At 40.6% G+C, this 20,483-nt stretch overlaps 4 protein-coding genes across 7 annotated transcripts; 3 read left to right on the forward strand and 1 right to left on the reverse strand.

Moving 5' to 3' along the window:
- Positions 1 to 200: 200 nt before the first annotated feature.
- On the reverse strand, positions 201 to 3,912 carry nkiras2 (NFKB inhibitor interacting Ras-like 2). 2 transcript variants are annotated; one of them, XM_035181871.2, is made up of 4 exons: positions 3,762 to 3,912; positions 3,242 to 3,358; positions 2,503 to 2,744; positions 201 to 2,029 (listed from the first exon to the last, which is right to left on the reverse strand). In XM_035181871.2, exons 2-4 carry the CDS (start codon positions 3,333 to 3,335, stop codon positions 1,787 to 1,789), a joined length of 579 nt encoding a protein of 192 aa, XP_035037762.1. In that variant the 5' UTR covers positions 3,336 to 3,358; positions 3,762 to 3,912; the 3' UTR covers positions 201 to 1,786. The 2 variants fall into 2 exon arrangements, with proteins under 2 accessions (XP_035037762.1, XP_035037763.1); XM_035181872.2 differs by lacking the exon at positions 3,762 to 3,912 and adding an exon at positions 3,690 to 3,746.
- Positions 3,785 to 11,794, forward strand: dnajc7 (DnaJ (Hsp40) homolog, subfamily C, member 7). Of its 2 annotated transcripts, none has more exons than XR_004698660.1 (14): positions 3,785 to 3,915; positions 4,581 to 4,669; positions 5,017 to 5,141; positions 6,411 to 6,524; positions 6,807 to 6,881; positions 6,989 to 7,107; positions 8,418 to 8,571; positions 8,746 to 8,910; positions 9,258 to 9,349; positions 9,480 to 9,553; positions 9,727 to 9,873; positions 9,966 to 10,193; positions 10,304 to 10,366; positions 10,470 to 11,794. XR_004698660.1 is itself a non-coding variant. In XM_035181869.1 (14 exons), exons 1-14 carry the CDS (start codon positions 3,809 to 3,811, stop codon positions 10,505 to 10,507), a joined length of 1,515 nt encoding a protein of 504 aa, XP_035037760.1. In that variant the 5' UTR covers positions 3,785 to 3,808; the 3' UTR covers positions 10,508 to 11,794. The 2 variants fall into 2 exon arrangements, 1 of the variants encoding a protein (XP_035037760.1); XM_035181869.1 differs by having other exon boundaries at positions 9,966 to 10,118.
- A 140-nt stretch (positions 11,795 to 11,934) lies between these two features.
- On the forward strand, positions 11,935 to 16,124 carry odad4 (outer dynein arm docking complex subunit 4). Of its 2 annotated transcripts, none has more exons than XM_047343814.1 (11): positions 11,935 to 12,431; positions 13,227 to 13,358; positions 13,434 to 13,587; positions 13,685 to 13,746; positions 14,333 to 14,480; positions 14,594 to 14,806; positions 14,875 to 15,082; positions 15,166 to 15,252; positions 15,400 to 15,596; positions 15,725 to 15,825; positions 15,917 to 16,124. In XM_047343814.1, exons 1-11 carry the CDS (start codon positions 12,306 to 12,308, stop codon positions 15,950 to 15,952), a joined length of 1,464 nt encoding a protein of 487 aa, XP_047199770.1. In that variant the 5' UTR covers positions 11,935 to 12,305; the 3' UTR covers positions 15,953 to 16,124. The 2 variants fall into 2 exon arrangements, with proteins under 2 accessions (XP_047199770.1, XP_035036608.2); XM_035180717.2 differs by having other exon boundaries at positions 14,330 to 14,480; positions 15,917 to 16,122.
- Positions 16,125 to 17,562: 1,438 nt separating this feature from the next.
- On the forward strand, positions 17,563 to 20,238 carry LOC118124075 (outer dynein arm-docking complex subunit 4-like). The gene is made up of 4 exons (XM_035181873.2): positions 17,563 to 18,376; positions 19,010 to 19,141; positions 19,217 to 19,370; positions 19,919 to 20,238. The coding sequence occupies exons 1-4, from the start codon at positions 18,275 to 18,277 to the stop codon at positions 19,954 to 19,956; spliced, it is 426 nt and encodes a 141-aa protein (XP_035037764.1). The 5' UTR covers positions 17,563 to 18,274; the 3' UTR covers positions 19,957 to 20,238.
- The last annotated feature ends 245 nt before the right edge of the window (positions 20,239 to 20,483 follow it).

The following is a 20,483-nucleotide window of genomic DNA, read 5'->3' on the forward strand; positions in this document are numbered from 1 at the left end:
ACTACTGATTTTAGATGCAACTTAATCATCAAATGAATACACTTCTTTACCAAGGATTAGTTATGGTCTAATGCAGTGAACCCAACGATACTGAATTTGATCCACTGTCAGAAAATACATTTACAAGTTTCACTGGAAGATTAGAGACATCTACTGGCCATGAAACGACCTACACGTAACATTAAACACACATACAACAGTTGTGATTGGGCCCAGGAAAAAAATCTTTTAATTTGTTTGCATGCAAACAAATATCACGGTGACCACTCAACTCGAATGTTCAATGTTCACAAAAAACGACACATTGGGTTGACAGTATCTGGTACATGAATATTAAAGACAGCAGCAGCAGATTTGCCCTTTTCAATAAAACAAACAATAAAAGCTGCACATGTTTGACCTTGTGTTGCATCCTGAATGAACAGGTCAGTAAATGTGTTCTAATGGGTTTTATTCTACCGCTCAGTACAAACACACCAGCTTTAACTACAGCACTGACTGTAACTGATAATGAGTCACATTGTGAAAGATGACGTTTTACAATACATACTATACTATATATTTGTGGCCCATGTTTTAAATGTGTGGTCAAGAAGGAAAAGTTGCCCCTGAGCCTGCAGAAACTGCCCTTCATCTGAACATCTTTTAACTTATATTCAAACTTCTAACGCCTGTACACAAGGCCATATGTGGTAAGGAATGTCAATCATTACATCATCCAACACTGAATCTCTGCATACATTTACAGTATATACTGTATATAGTGTAACAAATCTCCAGAGCAAAAGAAACAGCACCCTGTTCATCATCAATAATGCCTCAATGAATCTTTTCACTTGTTATAACTGTTATAACACGTGAGATACATAATTTGTGTGAAGGAATAATAAAGTAACATTTAAAAGTGATGCGGGTTAAGATTCAGTCTGTGTGTACACGTACATAAAATAATAGCCAGTGTACATGTGTGCCAGGTTAAGAGTGACAACTCAGATCAAATGCTGATTAAAAGTACTTCAAGTAGCACATTATTTCAACAGCTATAGTGGTAACAAGACTGTGGATGAACAGTGTGATCATAATCCAGCACGATAAAATAGAAAGTGACAAATAAAAACACATTATATTCATTGATATTTTGTTTGCTGATATGGCACAATAAAATAAAGAGATCACCATTTTCACTCATTCATGATTAAATTAGTATTTCACCCAAAAATCTAATATGGATCCTATAGTAATACCTACAGAGCTCACTGTATATAAATATCCATACATTCATTCTGCCTTTCCTCTGGTAACTTCTCGTCATTCTCAAACTTCTACAACCTCATTCCTTCATGACATCAAAGCTGGTCCTCTAGTAAAACATGGCTCTGTTTAAAACACCTTTTCTACCTTTTACAAAACTCAGCTGCCAGGCTTCTAACGGGAACCAAGAGACGTGATCACACCACTCCTCTTTATGCCTCTTTGCACAGGCTCCCTGTATGTTTTAGAATTGATCCTAAGATTTGAGTTAACTATACTAAACCTTTGCAGTCATGGCCCCGGGGCTCTGGAATGATCTGTCAGAGGAAATCTGGTCGGTTAACTCAGGTGATTCTTTTAAGTCCATACTTGTATCATTGACCTTTCCTTCTTCTATTTGAATTAAACATGTCTTTAAACTGTTGTTTAAATTGTTGCCTTGAGAAGGAGTTTACAATCTGAATTTTGAAAGTGCTCTATAAATAAAGACCATTGATATTCCTCCCTCTGAAACATGAAAACAGAGTTTGGTCATTTAACTATCTGTAGAACCACTTCCCTTGTTCTTGTTGCGACTGAGAGGGAAGGTGGACTTGCTCTGGGGCTGGGTCATTTTGCTGGCCAGGTAGACGAAGGGCTCGATAAGCGTGCGTCTGTCCACCACCGACACCTCCCACAGACGGACCTTCTCATTCTTTGCCCAGTTCTGGGCCATGTTGGAGTCGACTCTTCTTTCCTCCTGCTTGTCCAGCTTGTTACCCAGCACAACAATGGTCACCTGTGGATCAGTATCAGGTTAAGTGTAATGTGTGGCACTGCCAACATCAAAGCACCTCACTCCATCTGCTGTATTTCTAGTTGTAGCTATGGTCGGAAAAATATTTCAAGTTCATCATTTAAAGATATCATTCCACAGCATATCAATCAATTTCTAACATAATATGTAGCCTTTAAATGCCAGAAATCCTCAACATTTGTAGAGTCACAAATTTATAAAATCTAAGTGTCCCTCTTGGACGACATACTATTGTCACCCAAACTCAAAAGCAGGATAACAGCAGTGGCTGACAAGCGGATTAAGGCTGTTGGATTAACACAATTTGGTGAAGCAAATTGTAAATACAAGGACAAATAACCTACCAAATTGCTTTAGGGTCTCTGAATTGGTCTCTTCTAAATTCATCCAGCATTTTTAGAAAACCAGTACCAACACGAAGCTTATAGAGCATAATACATTTGTTCAGTCCTCACCTCTTTCTTGTCTCTATGACGGTCTATGTCCTTTTTGAGAGCCTCCATTCGCTTAAAGGACTCTTTACTGTCGATGCTGTACACAAGTACGAAACCATCTGCGAAACTGTAGTAATGTCGAGGGAATTCCATCCCCTCCCGGAGTCCGCGGGTGTCATAGAAGCGCACCTGCTCTCGTGTACCACGGTCCGTCTCTACGGAGCCGATGTAGATATCCTCCAGAGTCTCCATGGGCTCGGAACCTGACAGTGAATAAATAAAAGGAGTGGGTCATGTGGTGTGATGTACAGTGCAAGGCCCAAGAAATACAGCATTTCGACTGGCTGTTGTTTTTTTTGTTGAGTTTCTGAAGCTCAATGATGATTCAGTTGAATAAAAACCAAACCGCATGATAAAAAATGTTCATGTGTTTACAGTTCTCTGGTTTCCACCTTCATTAGCAGGTTGATTATGTACAGTTTGCATGTTCGATTGCTTCTGCGGATGAATTACTGGGATTTCAATTATTGAACAGTTATTGTGATATTCCATTCTATCAGGAATAGTTCATGGCAATCACTCTATAGATTTAAATATGTAATGCTACTAATTACACACCAACTCTTGACAATTTGTAATAGCAAGACATACAACACGGTTATGCTTGCTCAGCAGTCTGCATGCCATGTAGAAACTACTGATCTCTTGGCATTGCAGAAGAGTGGACAACATATAACACAGTAATGTTAAAATAGCATACCTGCAACATGGTTGGCGTACAGCAGTTGCTCCAAAACAGCCGTTTTCCCCACTGCGCCCTGGCCACAAACCACCACCTTGCAGCTTTTGCCCATAACTCTTTCTCAGGTCAGGAAATCTGAAGAGATAGAAAACTTTGATTAAGACTTTAAATAGCATTGTATTAACGAAGCTACGATGCTACTGTGCATTATGTTAGACACATTAAATGATCATAGAGGCAATGAATAGCTTGCTAGCAGACATATACAGTAAGTGTGATAATGGAGTGTGAAACGTCAGCTGACGAGGTATGCTAAAGTCGTGACAGTTTAAAGTATATGACACTAACAAATAGCTTAGCATTAGCTTTCGGGGGGGGCGCACGACCTAACACACACGGTCCTGGCGTGAACCTCGCTGACTCCACAACACAGTCCCCCCACTGACTCGTATAATCAAACACAAACATTGTTATTCGCGAGCTGTGCGGACATTCGCAGCAGTTTCTGAGGCTAATTCTCCAGCTAGCTGGCTCTTACCTCGCGCACAGCTTCCTGTTTACAGTTTTACGTAAGCGACTGCAGTGATGTGGCCCCGCCCCCTCTCCGTCCACGGCAAAATGGCGACGGAGACCTGTGATGCTGTGAACATGGACCCCGACATGGACCTGCTCAGCGACGAGGAACTAGAGAGGTGCGAGCCGCCAGGACCGTGTTGTCAGCGGCGGGGACACGTCTGCAACACGCGTGTGGTTGATATGCGCGGTGACACGTCCCCGTCGTGTCCGTTTTTCCCCCCGTCGCTAACTGCCGCGCCGCCGCACAGCTAAATGTGGCCCTGGGTAACGGTAACACTGGCCGGGAGCTGCTGCGCTGGGGTTTCTGGGCTGTAACATATCTAAAAAAAAATCTGCTGTTACTCGTCATTTGTAAAAGTTGATGTGTTTGTGCGTTCTGCGTCCACGGTACTGTGTGTTATTCGCTGAATGCCAGTGGCCGGCTGACGAGTTAATGACAGCCTTCACTCACTGTGCGGTCGTGATCCAAAAAAAGTAACGGTCCCTCGGCGTGGTGTCATATGTTCCTGGCCCTGCCCGCTGCCTCGCTGAATAACTGCGGGTTTGATGGGTGCTGACACTTGCGTCCTGCTGCTTTGGCTCTTTCTATGTTTAGCCAACTCGGGCCAGCGGAGTCATTCGCAATATCCTGTGCATGCTCCCGTTAACAGCTGATCGTGAAAGTGAGTGTCACGCTCGAGGGTCTCGCAATGTAAAGAATGAAGTGTGAAGCAAACTCCCCAAAGTACTTGTGCTCTGTTTTCAATGTCCCCCTTTCTGTCCTCTGCCCACTTTGACACAGGGAGGCCGAGGGCTTCAAGGAGCAGGGCAATGCCTTCTACATCAAAAAGGATTATGCAGAAGCCTACAATTATTACACCAAGGCAATAGGTAATTATCCCCTAAATAATACTGAGTAATCGTCCTTTTGTTTGGATATAATGTTGACGTCTTTTACTGGAGAGGCAGCAATAGTTTGAATTCTGTCAGATGCTCAGTGTGAAATAACCTGTGCCGGATTCATACTTTCTATTTCTTTCATCTCTTTTAACCTTGTTTATTGTTTTTTTATTATTCTGCTTGAAAACCGTTTTACACTGTGCTTTATGATTTCAAATTGATTTCTTTTCGTTTTGTCTCCGTGTTGTTTTGAATGCCCCTGTACAGCACCTTGAATCTTCCTCTGTGTATGAAATGTGCTTTACGAGTAAAACTGCCTTCCCTTTTGTTTTATCCAGACATGTGTCCAAAGAATGCGAGTTACTACGGAAACCGGGCTGCCACATTAATGATGTTGTGCCGGTATAGAGAGGCTTTAGAGGACTCCCAGCAAGCAGTGCGACTAGATAACTCCTTCATGAAGGTACTTGGTGGAGAAGAAGATGCTAAATTCTGCTAAGTTGGAAATCTACTCTTGCTTTGTCTTAAATATATTCAGCTAGCGATAGCTTTACAACAGCATCTTCATGGGAACTTATAACTTGAGCCTTGGACATGTTTTAAACAAATTATAATGTAGCTATTCACAACGTTGCAGAGCTCTAGTATGCACTTGTTCAATTTGATAATCTTGTGTGCCGACTGAGGCAAAAGATCATCTTTCCCATGTTTTGTGAGAAAAGGGTTATAGAGGCAGTTTAATGTCAGTCATGGACTTCTGTGCTGTGATTCATAGGAATGCATCAGAGTCTGTTTATTACTCCGCCTTAAGATTGATCACTGGTGATGCTAATGGACCTCATCATTGCTCTCAATATGGAGCCGCGATTCTCACTGGTATTTCTTTATTTATAAAGCTCTGACTGGAAAATTACCAGTCTGTCTATCAGTATTACTGCAAATATCAGATGGACTTTATCACAACGGCTCAACCCACTGACTTTTACTTCATGTCCCACAAGTTCGGTCTGAACCTGGAAACTATGCCTTTTCTGTTAGTGCACCAGACTCGTGGGACAAATGCAGCACATTCTTATATTCAGTGCATTTCTACCGTTTGGACATTTTAGAACTTTGATCCTAAACCTTCCAACTTCCAGTTTCAACTGTTTTATATAACTTAATTTTATTTAACATTTTTGGGCCTAGTCATTTTAACTGTAATGTCTCACATAACTGTAATTTCTTTGACATTTTACAGTTGCAGAGGATTTTACTTAACATTTTGATAATCTTGATTCCTCTAATTGTTCTAATCCAATGTTTTTTAATGGCTTTTATTCAGGTTAATTGTGGATTTGTTTATTAGTATCTTTGCCCCTATGTTGGTGTTGCTTTTTTCTCCTCTCTTTCTTTATCTGTAATTTAATTTGATATCAATGCAAATGAGGTCAACTGTCATTTATTTCTACAGCATAAATTAAGGTTTCGTAACTTATAGGAATTTTGCCTATAATATCAATATGTGGCTCTTCAATACATAAGCTATAGCACATCCCTTTAATAACAGTCAGTCAATCAAACTTAATTTCTATCTGTGTGTAACATTTGTGTCACTTAAAAAAGAAATAAGTGAAAGAGAGCAATGGTTTAGTTTCAGTAACACAATGTTTCAGTAACACAATGTCCAGCTAGTTTTAAGAAGGGTGGGAATTGATGAACGTTGTGTGAACTTTAAGTCCTTTGCCCACAGGGCCACCTGCGAGAGGGCAAGTGCCACCTGTCTCTTGGCAATGCTATGGCTGCCAGCCGCTGTTTCCAGATGGTTCTGGAGATGGAGCCAGATAACGGCCAGGCCCAGCAGGAGGTGAGTTGGCCTCTGTGTCAGAGAGCATGATTTGACAACTTTGGACATTCATATCCACTATCAGATAAGCTTTCGCCAAGCCAGTGTAAGTACAGTGCAAAACTGAGCAGTTTAAGAGGACATCAGCCAGAGTTACCATCAAGGCAAGTTTGAGGTTATTCATACAACTACTGCTACTTACGTTGACCTGAAGATTATTTAGTGATTAGCAATAGCTGCAGAGCATTGAAGTCAACTGAGGTCTTTTTCATTGTCACTGAATACCACAAATTCCTTTGGCAGGTGAAGGTTGCAGAATCCATCCTTGAATATGAGAGAATGGCAGAGATTGGATTTGACAAGCGGGACTTCAGGATGGTGAGCTCCTCGGCGGTTACAGAGTTACTTAATTTTCTCATATGAATGTCCCTAGTAACTTTTCCGTCAAGCAACACAGACTGCAAATATGCCTTGATTGTTTTTAGGTTGTCTTTTGCATGGACCGTGCCTTGGAGTCTGCCTCAGCCTGTCACAGGTTCAAGATACTGAAGGCAGAGTGCTTAGCCCTGCTGGGACGCTACCCAGAGGCTCAGTCTGTAGCCAGGTAAGAGTTCCTCTTTGACGCTTAGTAATTCACTTATTTATTCATTATTATTGGAATTTGTCACCGAGTGAAAGTAAAATAAGACTGACCATGTCATACATACTGCCTTAATTTGCTTTGAAAAGATTCTCTAAAGCTGAACTCCGGAAAATATCAGAAAATTGTGTCTGGACATTTTCCGGAGTTTGCCTTTCACATACGAAGAATGCAGCAGGAGATTGTCCGGGTCAGACGTGTTCCAAACGACAGGAACTTTTCCAGAACATTGAGAAGAAGGGGTAGCGTCCAGGTAGAGCATGCAGGAGGCAGGACATGACGTTTAAATTCCACTGTGGTTAGTGTTTTTGTTTACAGCATTTCGACACAGGTGTTGGTCCCTATCGCCAAAAGCTCTCGAATCTCATCTTTCCAAATTGACATCTTGGTCTGCGTCTTCTATGTGTACTACACCTCTTTTTCATCCTGAGATATTTGTATTCTTCCAGTTTCGCGCCCGTCTTGTGTTAGAAACGTCACCAATGCACACACGCCCTCGCTGGGAATTTTCTGCACTGTATTTTCTGTCCTACTGTAATCTTACATGGGCTCCCTCTGACATTTTCCAGACGCTTTTTCTAGGGGCCTAACTGGAAAAGTTTCAGAAAATAAGACAGAAATTGAATCAGAAATGTCTGATAGCAGCTTACGATTCTCTGGGGATCACCTCCAGGAACTGTGGGGAAGCCATTCTCACAGTATAAAGCAACTGCTGCCCGTGCCCTCTTCAATTAAGGGCATGTCTGTTACCACATTCACATTTCAGTTTCTACACTGCTGCATCCTTTAACACGGCCTCATCGCTGCTTGGATGAAGACATTCCACAGTGAATCGTAGTTTGATTAGAACTATATTAAATATTATAACATAAAAGGCTATGTTCTTGGTGAGATGTCTCCTAAATATGTTTTTAAACATTAATATTGACACGCAAGGTTTTCATGAAAAAAGTTGAGAGCAACTGGGGCCAAATTAATAGGCAGCTTAACTTTCCCGAATGACCCCCCCCCCAAATTTTGCGTGATACCCACTCTGGCTATTCCTTGCCATATGCTTTATTTTCACAGAATGATTGATTAGTATATGCTGTAACGCTGTAGTTTACAATCTGGCTTTTTCTTTTTCTTTTTTGTCTTCTGTGATTATTGTCTTTTATGCTTTTTGTTTGTATTGTATGTTTTGTAAGGGTGTTGATGTTTTGTTTTGGTCTGTGTGATGAAAGTTAATTATAATTAAAAAAAAACATTAATATTGATTATTTGTTTACGTTTAGTGACATTCTGCGGATGGACTCCACTAATGCGGATGCCCTGTACGTGCGTGGTCTTTGTCTCTACTACGAAGACTGCATTGACAAGGCCGTCCAGTTCTTCGTACAGGCTCTGCGTATGGCTCCTGACCACGATAAGGCCCGGCTCGCATGCAGAGTGAGTGGTTCAGTACATGAGGGTTCTATTAACCAGTTAAACCACTTCTTATAAATATAGCCCAAAAAAGGCTTTGAACAGAGGAAAATAGCTGAAGAAGATATGACGGTGTGGTTTTCTTTGATCCATTTTAAGTCTGATCCACTTCTACTTTCTTATGTGTTGTTTACCCAGAATGCCAAAGCACTAAAAGCCAAGAAGGAGGAAGGGAACAAGGCGTTCAAGGAGGGGAGCTTTGAGGCGGCCTATGAGCTGTACTCTGCGGCACTAACGATAGACCCCAACAACATCAAGACTAATGCCAAGTTGTTCTGTAATAGGGCCACTGTTGGATCTAAGGTGAGGAACACGCACAGGAGAAGAGATACCGCTGGTTGGATCAGCGTGAACACATGAACAGCTCTAACAAAACAAAACAAGTAGCCAATAAGGACAGAGTGAGATGTGGGTTTGTTACAGACTTGCAGTGATGTAAATACATGTAATAGAGCATCACACACACACTCTTTCAGTCAGTCAAATTCAAAGGTTAGCAGAAACACAGACTTTAATAAAAGTATAGACTTTAAAATAAAGTTTTTTGATATCTCTGCTACTTTCTAATTTCAAATTAAGAGAACTGGGTTCTGGTTTTGTATCTTTAACTCTGTTTTGCATGAACCTTTTTTTTTCTTTCTCTTTGAAAGCTGAAGAAACTAGATCAGGCCATCGAAGACTGCACAAAGGCCATTAAACTGGATGAGACCTACATCAAGGCCTATTTACGGCGAGCACAGTGGTATGTCGAAGATGCCTCACTCTGTAGTTAATAGAGATCACAAGTTATATTTGATTTGTTTTAAACACCTGCACAAACCGAAGACGGTTTCACTTTATCGTTATCGATTCAATAACTGACTTTGTTGCAGCTACATGGACACAGAGCAGTATGAAGAGGCAGTGCGAGACTATGAGAAAGTTTACCAGACAGAGAAGACAAAAGGTAAGAATCCGACTCATGCATTCACCACAGATACTGTGTTTTCTCTTCTTTTTCTTAACTCGTGGAACTTAAACATTATTCACTGGCTTCCTTTGCTTCCTTCTGCCATTCAAATAATATTGCTCCTACCTTTGTTTATTGACCTGTTCGTTGTTCTTTTCCTTATTCCACAGAACATAAGCACCTCCTGAAAAATGCGCAGCTGGAGTTGAAGAAAAGCAAGCGAAAAGATTACTACAAAGTGCTCGGGGTGGATAAGAACGCCACGGAAGAAGAGATCAAGAAAGCTTACCGCAAACGGGCCCTTCTACATCACCCAGGTGCGTTATCCCCTTAACCACTGTGATTTTATACAGGGGAAAAAAACATCTAATGTGTCCTTCACGTGTTTGTTTTTTTACCTTTTCCCTAGACCGCCATAGCAGCGCAAGTCCTGAGGTGCAGAAAGAAGAGGAAAAGAAGTTCAAGGAGGTGGGCGAGGCTTTCAGCGTGCTTTCTGACCCAAAGAAGAAATCTCGCTACGACAGCGGTCAGGATCTGGAGGACGACGGCATGAACATGGGAGGTCAGAACCCGGGAAAGCCTTGGGGCGGGAGGTCTCAAGGGTGAACACATTGAAATACAAGTCGTGCTTGAGCCAGTAATCCACCTTCTTATTTTAAAGCAAATGTTTGTTTTATAATTAGAAAATCTTACGTGGAAAAGTTCTGTGTCGATGAGGATTCTTACGTGTATTTTATTCTTTCTCAGATTTTGATGCCAACAACATTTTCAAGGCTTTTTTTGGAGGTCCCGGCGGTTTTAGTTTTGAAGGTATTTATTTTACTATTTGTATAGAAAACCCTGTGAGAAGTGTACATTTTTAAGAGTCCAGTGTATTTATTTCCGTTATTGAAATATATGTTTCTCTTTTCAGCATCTGGACCAGGAAATTTCTTCTTCCAGTTTGGTTAATTGGAGAATTCGTCCACCTGAACAAAGACTACAACATGACTTTTCGACAATGTCAAGCCCCAGACCCACCATCCGTATTTAATGACTGATTGCAAGGCAGATTCTTTTCTATGCCACTGACTGAAAGAATGCAACCCAATGACCACATGCAGCGAATGATTTAATGCCTGTATAGCAAGGACGCCATGATGGCTCAGACTGAGTGGATAGTGTTACTGGTTTTGGATTTGGTTTTCTTCCTTGCAGAAAGAAACAAACTTGAAAGTCAGTAATGGCTAATAACACCGGTGCAAATTATTTCACAATGTTTTGGATTGTGCAGTTATTGTATCAGTGCTTTTAGGGATCCATGCAGGATGTGACATCCTGGGGAAACTCCTGAGATTCAACAGAGCATTGAACAAGCTATTATCCAGCTCATCTGAACTAAATGCTGAGGGGCTTTTCTCTGCATGAAATTTAATTGCTGGGCAAGCAGCACCTCCCCACTTTTGAAGAATGTCAGTCAGACAGTCCACACTGAAAACTGCCTCGTTTTCATTAGCCAAAACCATCACTTGAGCATTTTTTAATAATACACAGCAGCTGGATCCTAGACCCACACGCAGAGTACAGCCGAAGCACACTTAAGAAAGATGGCAGTGGAGACAGCTGCGCCGGCTTTGTTGCCAGCAAAGTCCCTCCCTCTTGTTGTCAAAGGTTTTGTGTTTGATGTTGCCATTCACAGATTGCTGCATTGTACATTTTACTGGAATGTAAAGTGTTGATTTGTGATGATATTTGATTATTTTGTTTCCCTTTTTTTAAATTTTGTTGTGTATATTTATTGTAAATTTGCTGTCTGATTGAACCATTGAAAGATGAGGCCCCTATTTCTGTTACGTAAAAGTTGGCACCTATCGCGAGCATCACTTCGACGCAAGTTCAGGAAGATGGTCTGCATGAAATGCACAGAAAAACATTATGCTCTTTGTGTTCCTTGACAGCAATCCAAGCTGTTCAGCTGTTTTTATATTACTATATATTAATATTACTCAATGCAGCACATAAGCATAGAAATAGAATAATGGCGTGATATGCAGAAAGTCGGGCACGGTATGATGATGAAAGCTAGGGATGTTCAGTTGCTTCCTGATGGCTGTGTTGTTCTCTTACTGCACTTACTGAAGAAAAGAAAAGCCTCATCTTTGCTCTCATTGTTTTTGCCCTTATGGTGAAACCATCCTCTCTTTACCCTTAAAAAGTTACAGCCATTTCAATAAAGTTGGCCTCTGGATTTACCCAAAACAACTGTGTCCTTATGTTTTGGTTGAGTAGTATCAGTACATATCATTATCTCAGAGGTTATGTTTTCATCTGCCATTATCTGTGTGTTGATTAGCAGGATTACGTGACACTTACTGGACACATTACCATTAAACTTGGTGGGAGGATGTGGTATGGGTCAGGGAAGAACCCGCTAAATGTTGGTACTGATCCAAGCTTTTTTTTTCACTTTGTATAACATTGAAAAATGGAAAATTTTCATTGATTTCACACAATAATGAATGGATCTTGATGAAAAAAATCACGCATATTTAATCGACTGATATTTTTAAGTGTGTGAATGTTGGTGCAGAATTTAAAAGTTGTTTCATAGAGTGATGCATTAAACGGGCAGCAGAGGACGCTGTTTCCCCTGCTTCTGGTTTGTTGGTGGTTGCTGGGATACCGGAGAGGTTGAAGTCTTTACATACCTCCTAAAGTTAAACTGTGTGTTAGTGCTGCTCTGAAACTTTGAAGTTTGAAGTGACTGAAAATGTCAGACACGGATGGAGACTCCAAAGGCCCAAAATCCAGGGGTGTGTTTTGTGATTTAATGGACTTAGGGAATGTGCTGTGCCGCAGAGGAGACTGGGAAAAGGCTGGAGAGAGCTTCACAACGGTGAGTAAGTGTTTACCTAATGAAAACCACCATGTTATGGTTATAACTGCAGAGCGCTTTTCAATTGAACCTTTTTAACTCTTGTATTTTATTGAATCATTTTAGTTTTTTGATCAAAAAAGAAAAAGAAAATACCAGTACAGTGCAAAAGCAAATACCAAGCAAAATGTCATCCACAAACCTCCATCTGAGTGACAAATACACTGTGGATCTGGTTATGTCTATACAGCAATGCTCAATTTGTAACCAGCTCTACACAAAATGTGGGGAATTATCGGAAAAGGAAGGTCACTTACCTTTAACAGTGTCAACCTTATCACTCTGACAAATACTATACATGTTGTCTATATTGCAATGCAAGAGTCTTTCCATCTCATGAATGTTTTTGATGAAGTCAACTATTATAGGTGGGTAAGGTAGTATGGAATTCCATTTTCCGCCCACTAAAATCCCATTAGTCATCAAAATGGGTACTCTTGGAATTGTCTGAAAATAATAACATACCAATTCAAAAATAATTTCTTACCAACTCAAAATAATAACCTACAAATAATGACACAAATTATATCAAAATACCATTAATAGTTGTTAATATCTAAAAGTGATCACTTACCATCTTACGATTATGACTTACTATCTCATGATTTAGACTTTTTTAATCTCAAATGTTTTTCACGAGGTATATGTCACATCCTGTTATTCTTTGTGGTTGATCACCCGGATAAAGTGACTTGCTTTTCAAATGGATCTGCTTTCCAAGAATATGCTGCATTGAAAATATGTGTCTTCGTTCAGGCGCTGACTCTAAAGCCTGATGAGAAGAACGGCCTTGTTTGTCGGTCCAGATGTTACCTGCACATGGGGCAGTTTGAAAACGCTCTAAGAGATGCTGAAGCTTCACTCAAAGACGACAAGACATTTTGTGAGGTAAACAGCAGGTCTAGAAAAAAATAACTTAATGTATGAGAGAAGCCTTGGTATTTATTTTATCCTTTATTCTAGGGACTGTACCAGAAGGCAGAGGCTTTGTACCACATGGGAGAACTTGAATTTGCGCTGGTGTTTTACCACCGAGGACAAAAGCTGCGTCCACAGATGCAGGAGTTCAGACTGGGTATCCAAAAAGCACAGGACGACATAGTTAACTGTATTAACAGTAAGTATGAGTTAAGTTGTAAAGGCAGCATATGAATATCCTCTCCACAACTCATGCTTTAAATTTAAATCTTTCTGTCTTCTCTGCTGTCTCACAGACAACACCTCCGTCAAACTGAAAATGAATGAAGACGCATCATTTCTTCAAAAAGATGAGGAGGTGTGTTTTACGGTCGCTTCCATCTTCAGTAACCCACTGTCTAAGAAGCATGCACGCATACAGCCACCAAATAATTCTACTGTGTCTCACCCAGGATCACTTCTCTAACTCCTGGGTTTGCACAGACTTAAAATGTTCAGTGTGTAGAATTTAGTGACATCTAGTGGTGAAGTTGCATGTTGCAGCTGAATACCCCTCACCTCACCCTCACCCTTCCAAACGTGAGAGAATCTGTGCTAGCCTTCAGATGTCATAAAAACTCAAAAGGTGTTTAGTTTGTTCAGTCTGGGCTACTGTAAAAAACATGGCTGCCTCCGTAGAGAGGACCCGCTCCAGATGTTAATTTAAAGTATTTAAATATAAAGGGCCCATTCTAGGATAAATAAAACAACAATTTGTACAATTCAGATGAAACACACTAGTGAAAATATCACTAGGATTATTCTATATTCAGTTTCTGCCAATAGATTCCTTTCACCTAAATCTTACACACTGGACCTTTAACAGTTTTCTATATGTAATGTTCAACACAACCTCCCTTCTGAAGCACAATATTATGTTTCTGAATGACCAACCTGTACAGAAGGCACAGCCAAGCACTTCTATTCAGCCCCTGACCGAGGAGAATAAAGACCAGACCCAGAAGACTCCTGTGAGTGAGAAGGTGACCAGGCAGCTGTTCGGAGAGTTTTACAGTGACAAGAAATATCTGGAAAACCTGCTGAAAGATGACGGTGTGTGATTCCTATTGCCTAATAATATGATAATTATTTGTCTCTACATCTTAAATTTGAAACTATCAGATGAAATAAAGACTACATTTGCTGTCACTGTGTGTTTGAATCAGGCTTGGTAAAGAGCAAGACGAAGGGTGGGGAAAACCTGCAGGACGTCATTCGGACCTACCTGAAATATCTTGACACCTGCACTGAAGCCTTTAACCGGAAGAAACCTGGGAAACGGGAAAACCAGAGTAAACCAAAATGTAGCAAGCAGCGTCCTGGAGCTCCCCGTGAACCTGCTCGCTTTCTGCTGAAGAGCCTGGATGACATTGATGCAGGTAAATCGGGCTTCTGGCTGGGCTTTTTCCTCGGCATGAAAATGTTAAATGTATGTTTGTTGTCTCAGAGTTGACCTCTGGAAATGCGGAGGGTAGTCTCAAGAAGGCAAAAGAAGTCATGGAGGAGGTGCAGAGATGGTCTGAGAAAGTGGTACCCGACAAGAAAGAGGTTTTGGGCAGCCTGCACAGTTGCATTGGGAACGCCTTGATCGAGCTCGGAGATATGGACAACGCCTTAGAACATCATCAAAAGGACTTGGAGTTGGCTATGAAGTGGTAAGAATCAGGAGAAACACAAGACACAAGAGGAGTGAAGGTATAGAACAAAAAAATGCTCAGTTATTTATTCTCTTCCACAGCAACCACCCAGAGGCAATGTCCCGAGCACTGGACAACATTGGCAGAGTCTATGCCCAAATTGGAGACTTCACAAAAGCCATTGAGTTGTAAGTAAATGATAAAAAAATTCTCCCACTCTTTTAAAATATATGTGCAAATACAGTCACACCTTTCTTTCACAAGAAAATAGAAGATTTGTTTATCAGTGACATTTATATTCACTTAATTTTCTTCTCTGTGTGTTCATTATTCAGCTGGGAAAAGAAGATCCCCCTGCTCCGCCGTGGTGAAGAGAAGACCTGGTTATTTCACGAGATTGGTCGGTGTTACCTGGAGCTTGGTCTCCACAAAGAAGCCAGAGACTACGGCGTCCGTTCTCTTGCTGCGGCCGATGAAATCGCTGATGACAAATGGCACATTAATGCCAATGTGTTGGTGGCGCAATCAGAAAGTAATTCTTAATCTGGATTTAATACTTCATGTGATAAACAATCATATTATATGCTTTTGGAAGCTGTTGTCACTGAAAAACCTATTGTTCTGATCTCTAATGGTTGTTTCTCCACTTTTTAACATCAGTGAAACTCGGAAATATTGAATCCTGTGTCGTCCGCTTCGAGAGAGCCTTGACCCATGCCAAACTGCAAGAAGATGACTTCCTCGCAAATGCTATTCAGAAGGTACCCCCTCTGTTGTTGTCTGCTTCCCTTTCCCAAGGGTCACACTTTAAGTAAAATTTTGTTACATAACATTTGTCATTCTACTTTGTAGGCTCTTGATGAAGCAAAAACACAACTATCACGGTGAAGATGTATCCAGGTTCCAGTGGACAAAAAAAGTCAGAAGAGGACAGTCGGAGATGTGTCATTGTACTCTAGTCTATCTACCTATCGATATGTGTAGTATATATCTGTATATACAAAAATACACCCTCAGCACATATGCAAAAAATCGAATGAAAAATATATAGAATTAATAAAGACAATGTAAACAACGAGTCTTCAGTCTTCAAACGTGTCTTCAGTCGGACCATATAAGGGCGTGATGTCCCATATGTACCAAGTGAATCGACTAAAGGAAAAAAGTTATAATAAAGTTATTATGTACCGGGAGGTGGACTTCTTTACAGCAGAGGCCAGAGCACTTTTGTTCGCCCCAAATTTGACACTTCCCCAGCAAATTACATTAACAGGCAACAGCAATTGGCAATTGCTTCAGTTATCTATGTCTGTAATTATGTTCCACAGATCATTAACAGCAGGGGATCAGCAGCAGTACTGTTGGCAAACATGACTGATGGCTGGCCATCACATTCCACAAAACTCAAAAAAAAAAACAACACAGTGCACTCACACACACCCTTTGATCCTCAGTTATGATATTTCGGAGATTGGGGGTTTTATTAACTTTTGCACAGCGGCTGTCATCTGGGCCCTGGACCTTCCTCCTCCTCTTCTTCCAGGATGTCACCTGCTGCCACAAAGATGTTGTGGAGAATACAGAAGGCACCAATCACCTTCTGACCTGGCCAGACCTCCTGCCAGTGGCATGGAAAAGATGTCTGCTGTTACGCAGTTGCAGGCTCGACAGACCAGCCAGTAGAGTGTGACCAGCACCTCAACTTCATGGCTTCATCCATGGGCTTTTTGCTGATGCTGTTCCTGGACAGCTGGAAGGCTGGTTTCAGGTCACCTCCATAAAAAAACACTGCAAGGATGGTCACATGTTCATTAAGTTGAGCAGATCTTTGTTAGGGGCTTTGGTCCTGTTAGGATTCAATTTTTGTTTGTTTGATTTTAAGATTTGTTTTCCAATATTTAAAAATTGTTATTTTAATTATTATATTGAAAGTTTATTTATGTTTGTATCTAATTCATATTTATTAAGCTGTATTTTAAATATAAATTGTCGTTTATAAATTGTTCTTGAGTTTTCAAGAACAATTTGTAAAGAAATAGAATGTCCGCTATCATATGACCTGTTGGGTCAGATGCTTATACATGATAATGCTTAATATTTCTTTCATTGTTTGATAGGCAGTATAAGAGCACAACTATCTTTCCAGGTGCTGAGTCAAAAAGATACTGTAGCCTACATGACTACTGTTTGATACTCATGGAATATCCTGTTCTTTTGAAAACTGTCCTGGCTAATAACTAATGTTGAGGTACAGTTTCTTTGACCATTAATGTATAGGGATGTTTGTGTATCTAACTCTACAAGGCCTATCAGACTTTCAGTCTGCTTAAAGAGGCAAGAGTGAACCCACTCCTCAAGAAACCCACCTTCAACTCGTCTGAAGTAAACAACTACAGACCGTTCTCTCTTCTTCCTTTTCTCTCCAAAGCACTCGAGCATGCTATCTTTAATCAACTCTCTTCCTATCTTCACCAGAACAACCTTCTTGATCCTCACCAGTCTGTTTTCAAGGCAGGCTTCTCAACTGAGACTGCCCTCCTTGCTGTCACTGAGCAACTTCAAACTGCTAGAGCAGCCTCTCTCTCCTCTGTAGTCACCCTTCTACACCTTTCCGCTGCATTTGACACGGTGAACCACCAGATCCTTATTTCCTCCCTTTACGATCTGGGTGTCTCAGGCTCTGCACTCTCCTACTCTCTCATCCAACCTCAAAGACCACACTTACTGGGTAACTTGGAGAGGATCTCTCACTACTGGGGTTCCTCAAGGTTCCGTCCTGGGTCCCTTCCTTTTCTTTCTGAACACCAACTCACAGCTCCGTTATTTACTCACATGGCTTTTCCTACTGAAGCTATGTAGATGGCACTTAACTAATTCTCTTTTTTCCCCAGTGAAACCTTGATGAGTGACGGATGAAGATAGGAAGAGAGTTGATTAAAGATAGCCTGCTTGAGTGCTTTGGAAAGAAAGGAAAGAAGAGAGACAGGTCTGTAGTTTACATCTACTGGATCTGCTTCATCCTACACTGATCAAAGCTATCAGATAAAACCCTATGGATAAAACACAAAGATCAAAGACACAGGCACTAATAATGTAAGAGCAGTTCAAAGAATAAACGCAATAAAGACTAAAAAGACATAAATCATTGCAGTACCTCCAGGAGCACTGCGCCAACACATATCGGCTGTTACAACAATTAGGGAAAACACGATGGCTGCTGAGGAAGGCCAAAGGTTCGGTGATTTATTGGCCACAGGGAATCAGCTGTACCGTAAAGGAGAGGTTGAAAAGGCTGCAGAGACCTTCACAGCGGTAAGATACTGCTAATCTATTGTCAGCCACGACACTTTGTCCTAGCGGAAACCCATCAATTTATGGTGATAACTGCAGGAAGGTTTTTCTTTATATCATTATAGGTGGGTTGGTGTGTATGGAAGCCCATTCCCATCACTTTGTTAAAAAAATCCTGTAAAACATTAAAATGGGGAATTGTCTAAGAACAATGACATACCAACTCATGTTATTATCTCCAAGTAAGGACGTACCATCTCAAAATAATGAATTACTAACTCAAAACAATGGCATACTTTCTCAAATATTGCTCTAATATCTTAAAATAATGATTGAATGTCTGTGAATGAGTAATGAGTTACCATCACACAATTATGATTTACTATCTCGTAATTTCAACATTTTTAATCTAATTTTTGGGATTTATCATTCTTTTTACTTTCACTGGTGGAAATAGGCCTCCATACAAGTGATGTTTTTTGCTGCTACAGGTTGTTCACAACCTATCTGTCATTTCCTGTTATTCTTTGTGGTTGATCACCTAGATAAATTGACTTGCATTTCAAATAGATCTGCTTTCCAAGTATATTCTGCATGAAAATTTCAGTGCAACTTTGAAATGTGTATTAAACTTTGTTTTTGGTCTTCGTTCAGGCGCTGTTTCTAAAGCCTAATGAGAAGAACGGCCTTGTTTGTCGGTCCAGATGTTACCTGCTCATGGGGCAATTTGAAAATGCTCTAAGAGATGCAGAAGCTTCTCTCAAAGGCGACAAGACATTTTGCGAGGTAAACAGCAGGTCTAGAAAAAAACCCCTTCATGTATGAGAGGAGCCTTGGCATTTACTTTATCATATTTTTTAGGGACTGTACCAGAAGGCAGAGGCTTTGTACCACATGGGAGAACTTGAATTTGCGCTGGTGTTTTACCACCGAGGACAAAAGCTGCGTCCACAGATGCAGGAGTTCAGAATGGGTATCCAAAAAGCACATGACGACATAGTTAACTCTATTAACAGTAAGTAATTTAACACACTTTGCATGAGTTAAGTTGTCATGGCAGCATATGAATATCCTCTTCACAACTCATGCTTGAAATCTAAGTCATTCGTTCTTGCCGTCTCACACACCAGAAAACTGAAAATGAATGAAGACGTATAATTTCTTCCAAAAGATCAGGAGATGAGTCTAATAGATGCTTTCGCCTCCAGTAACCCACTGTTTAAGAAGCATGCACTCATACAGCCACCAAGTAATTATACTGTGTCTCACCCCGGATCACTTCTCTAAGTCCTGGGTTTGCACAGACTTAACTGTTTTCTATATGTAATTTTCAAGCTGACTTCCCTTCTGAAGCACAATATTATGTTTCTGAATGACTAACTTGTACACAAAAAGACTTGGAGTTGGCTATACAGTGGAGAGAAATATATATATGCAAAAATATACATGCAACCTATAGTCACACCTGTCTTTCACATGCATTGCTTTGCAATGAGGAATGGTGCCAATAGCACATTTGTTTACCGTTGAACTAAATTTCTTCTCTGTGTGTTTATAATTCAGCTGGGAAAGGAAGATGCCCCTGCTCCGCGGTGGTGTAGAGAAGACCTGGTTATTTCACGAGATTGAGTTCGGTCTCCAGAAAGAATCCAGAGACTACGGTGTCCGTTCTCATTCAACTTTCCAGGCTCTTGATGAAGCAAAACAACAACTATCACAATGAGGATGTAACCAGTTACCACTGAGTGGAAGAAAAAAGTCAGAAGAGGAGTGTTTTCGCGTACACATACATCAGTTTGCACTCTTAATTATTGTCTGCTATATATGAGTGCACCTTTTGTTTGCTTCTAATTTCATTGTAATCTAATACATCTATCTATCCATCTATCTATCTATCTATCTATCTATCTATCTATCTATCTATCTATCTATCTATCTATCTATCTATCTAGCCAACTACATCTTATGCAACCAAACAAATAAAATAATTAAGGAAAATGTGTACAGACAAAAACTTTTTTTTTTCGTATATAGGACAAGATGGTGAATATCCCTTGTAAGTTTGAGGGTCTTGGGCACAATTTAAGTTACCAACTACCAGTTAACGTTAGCAGATGTTAGGGGTATA

This window comes from Hippoglossus stenolepis, chromosome 16 (genome assembly GCF_022539355.2).
Source record: "Hippoglossus stenolepis isolate QCI-W04-F060 chromosome 16, HSTE1.2, whole genome shotgun sequence".
In the NCBI taxonomy this organism is placed as follows: Eukaryota; Metazoa; Chordata; class Actinopteri; order Pleuronectiformes; family Pleuronectidae; genus Hippoglossus; species Hippoglossus stenolepis.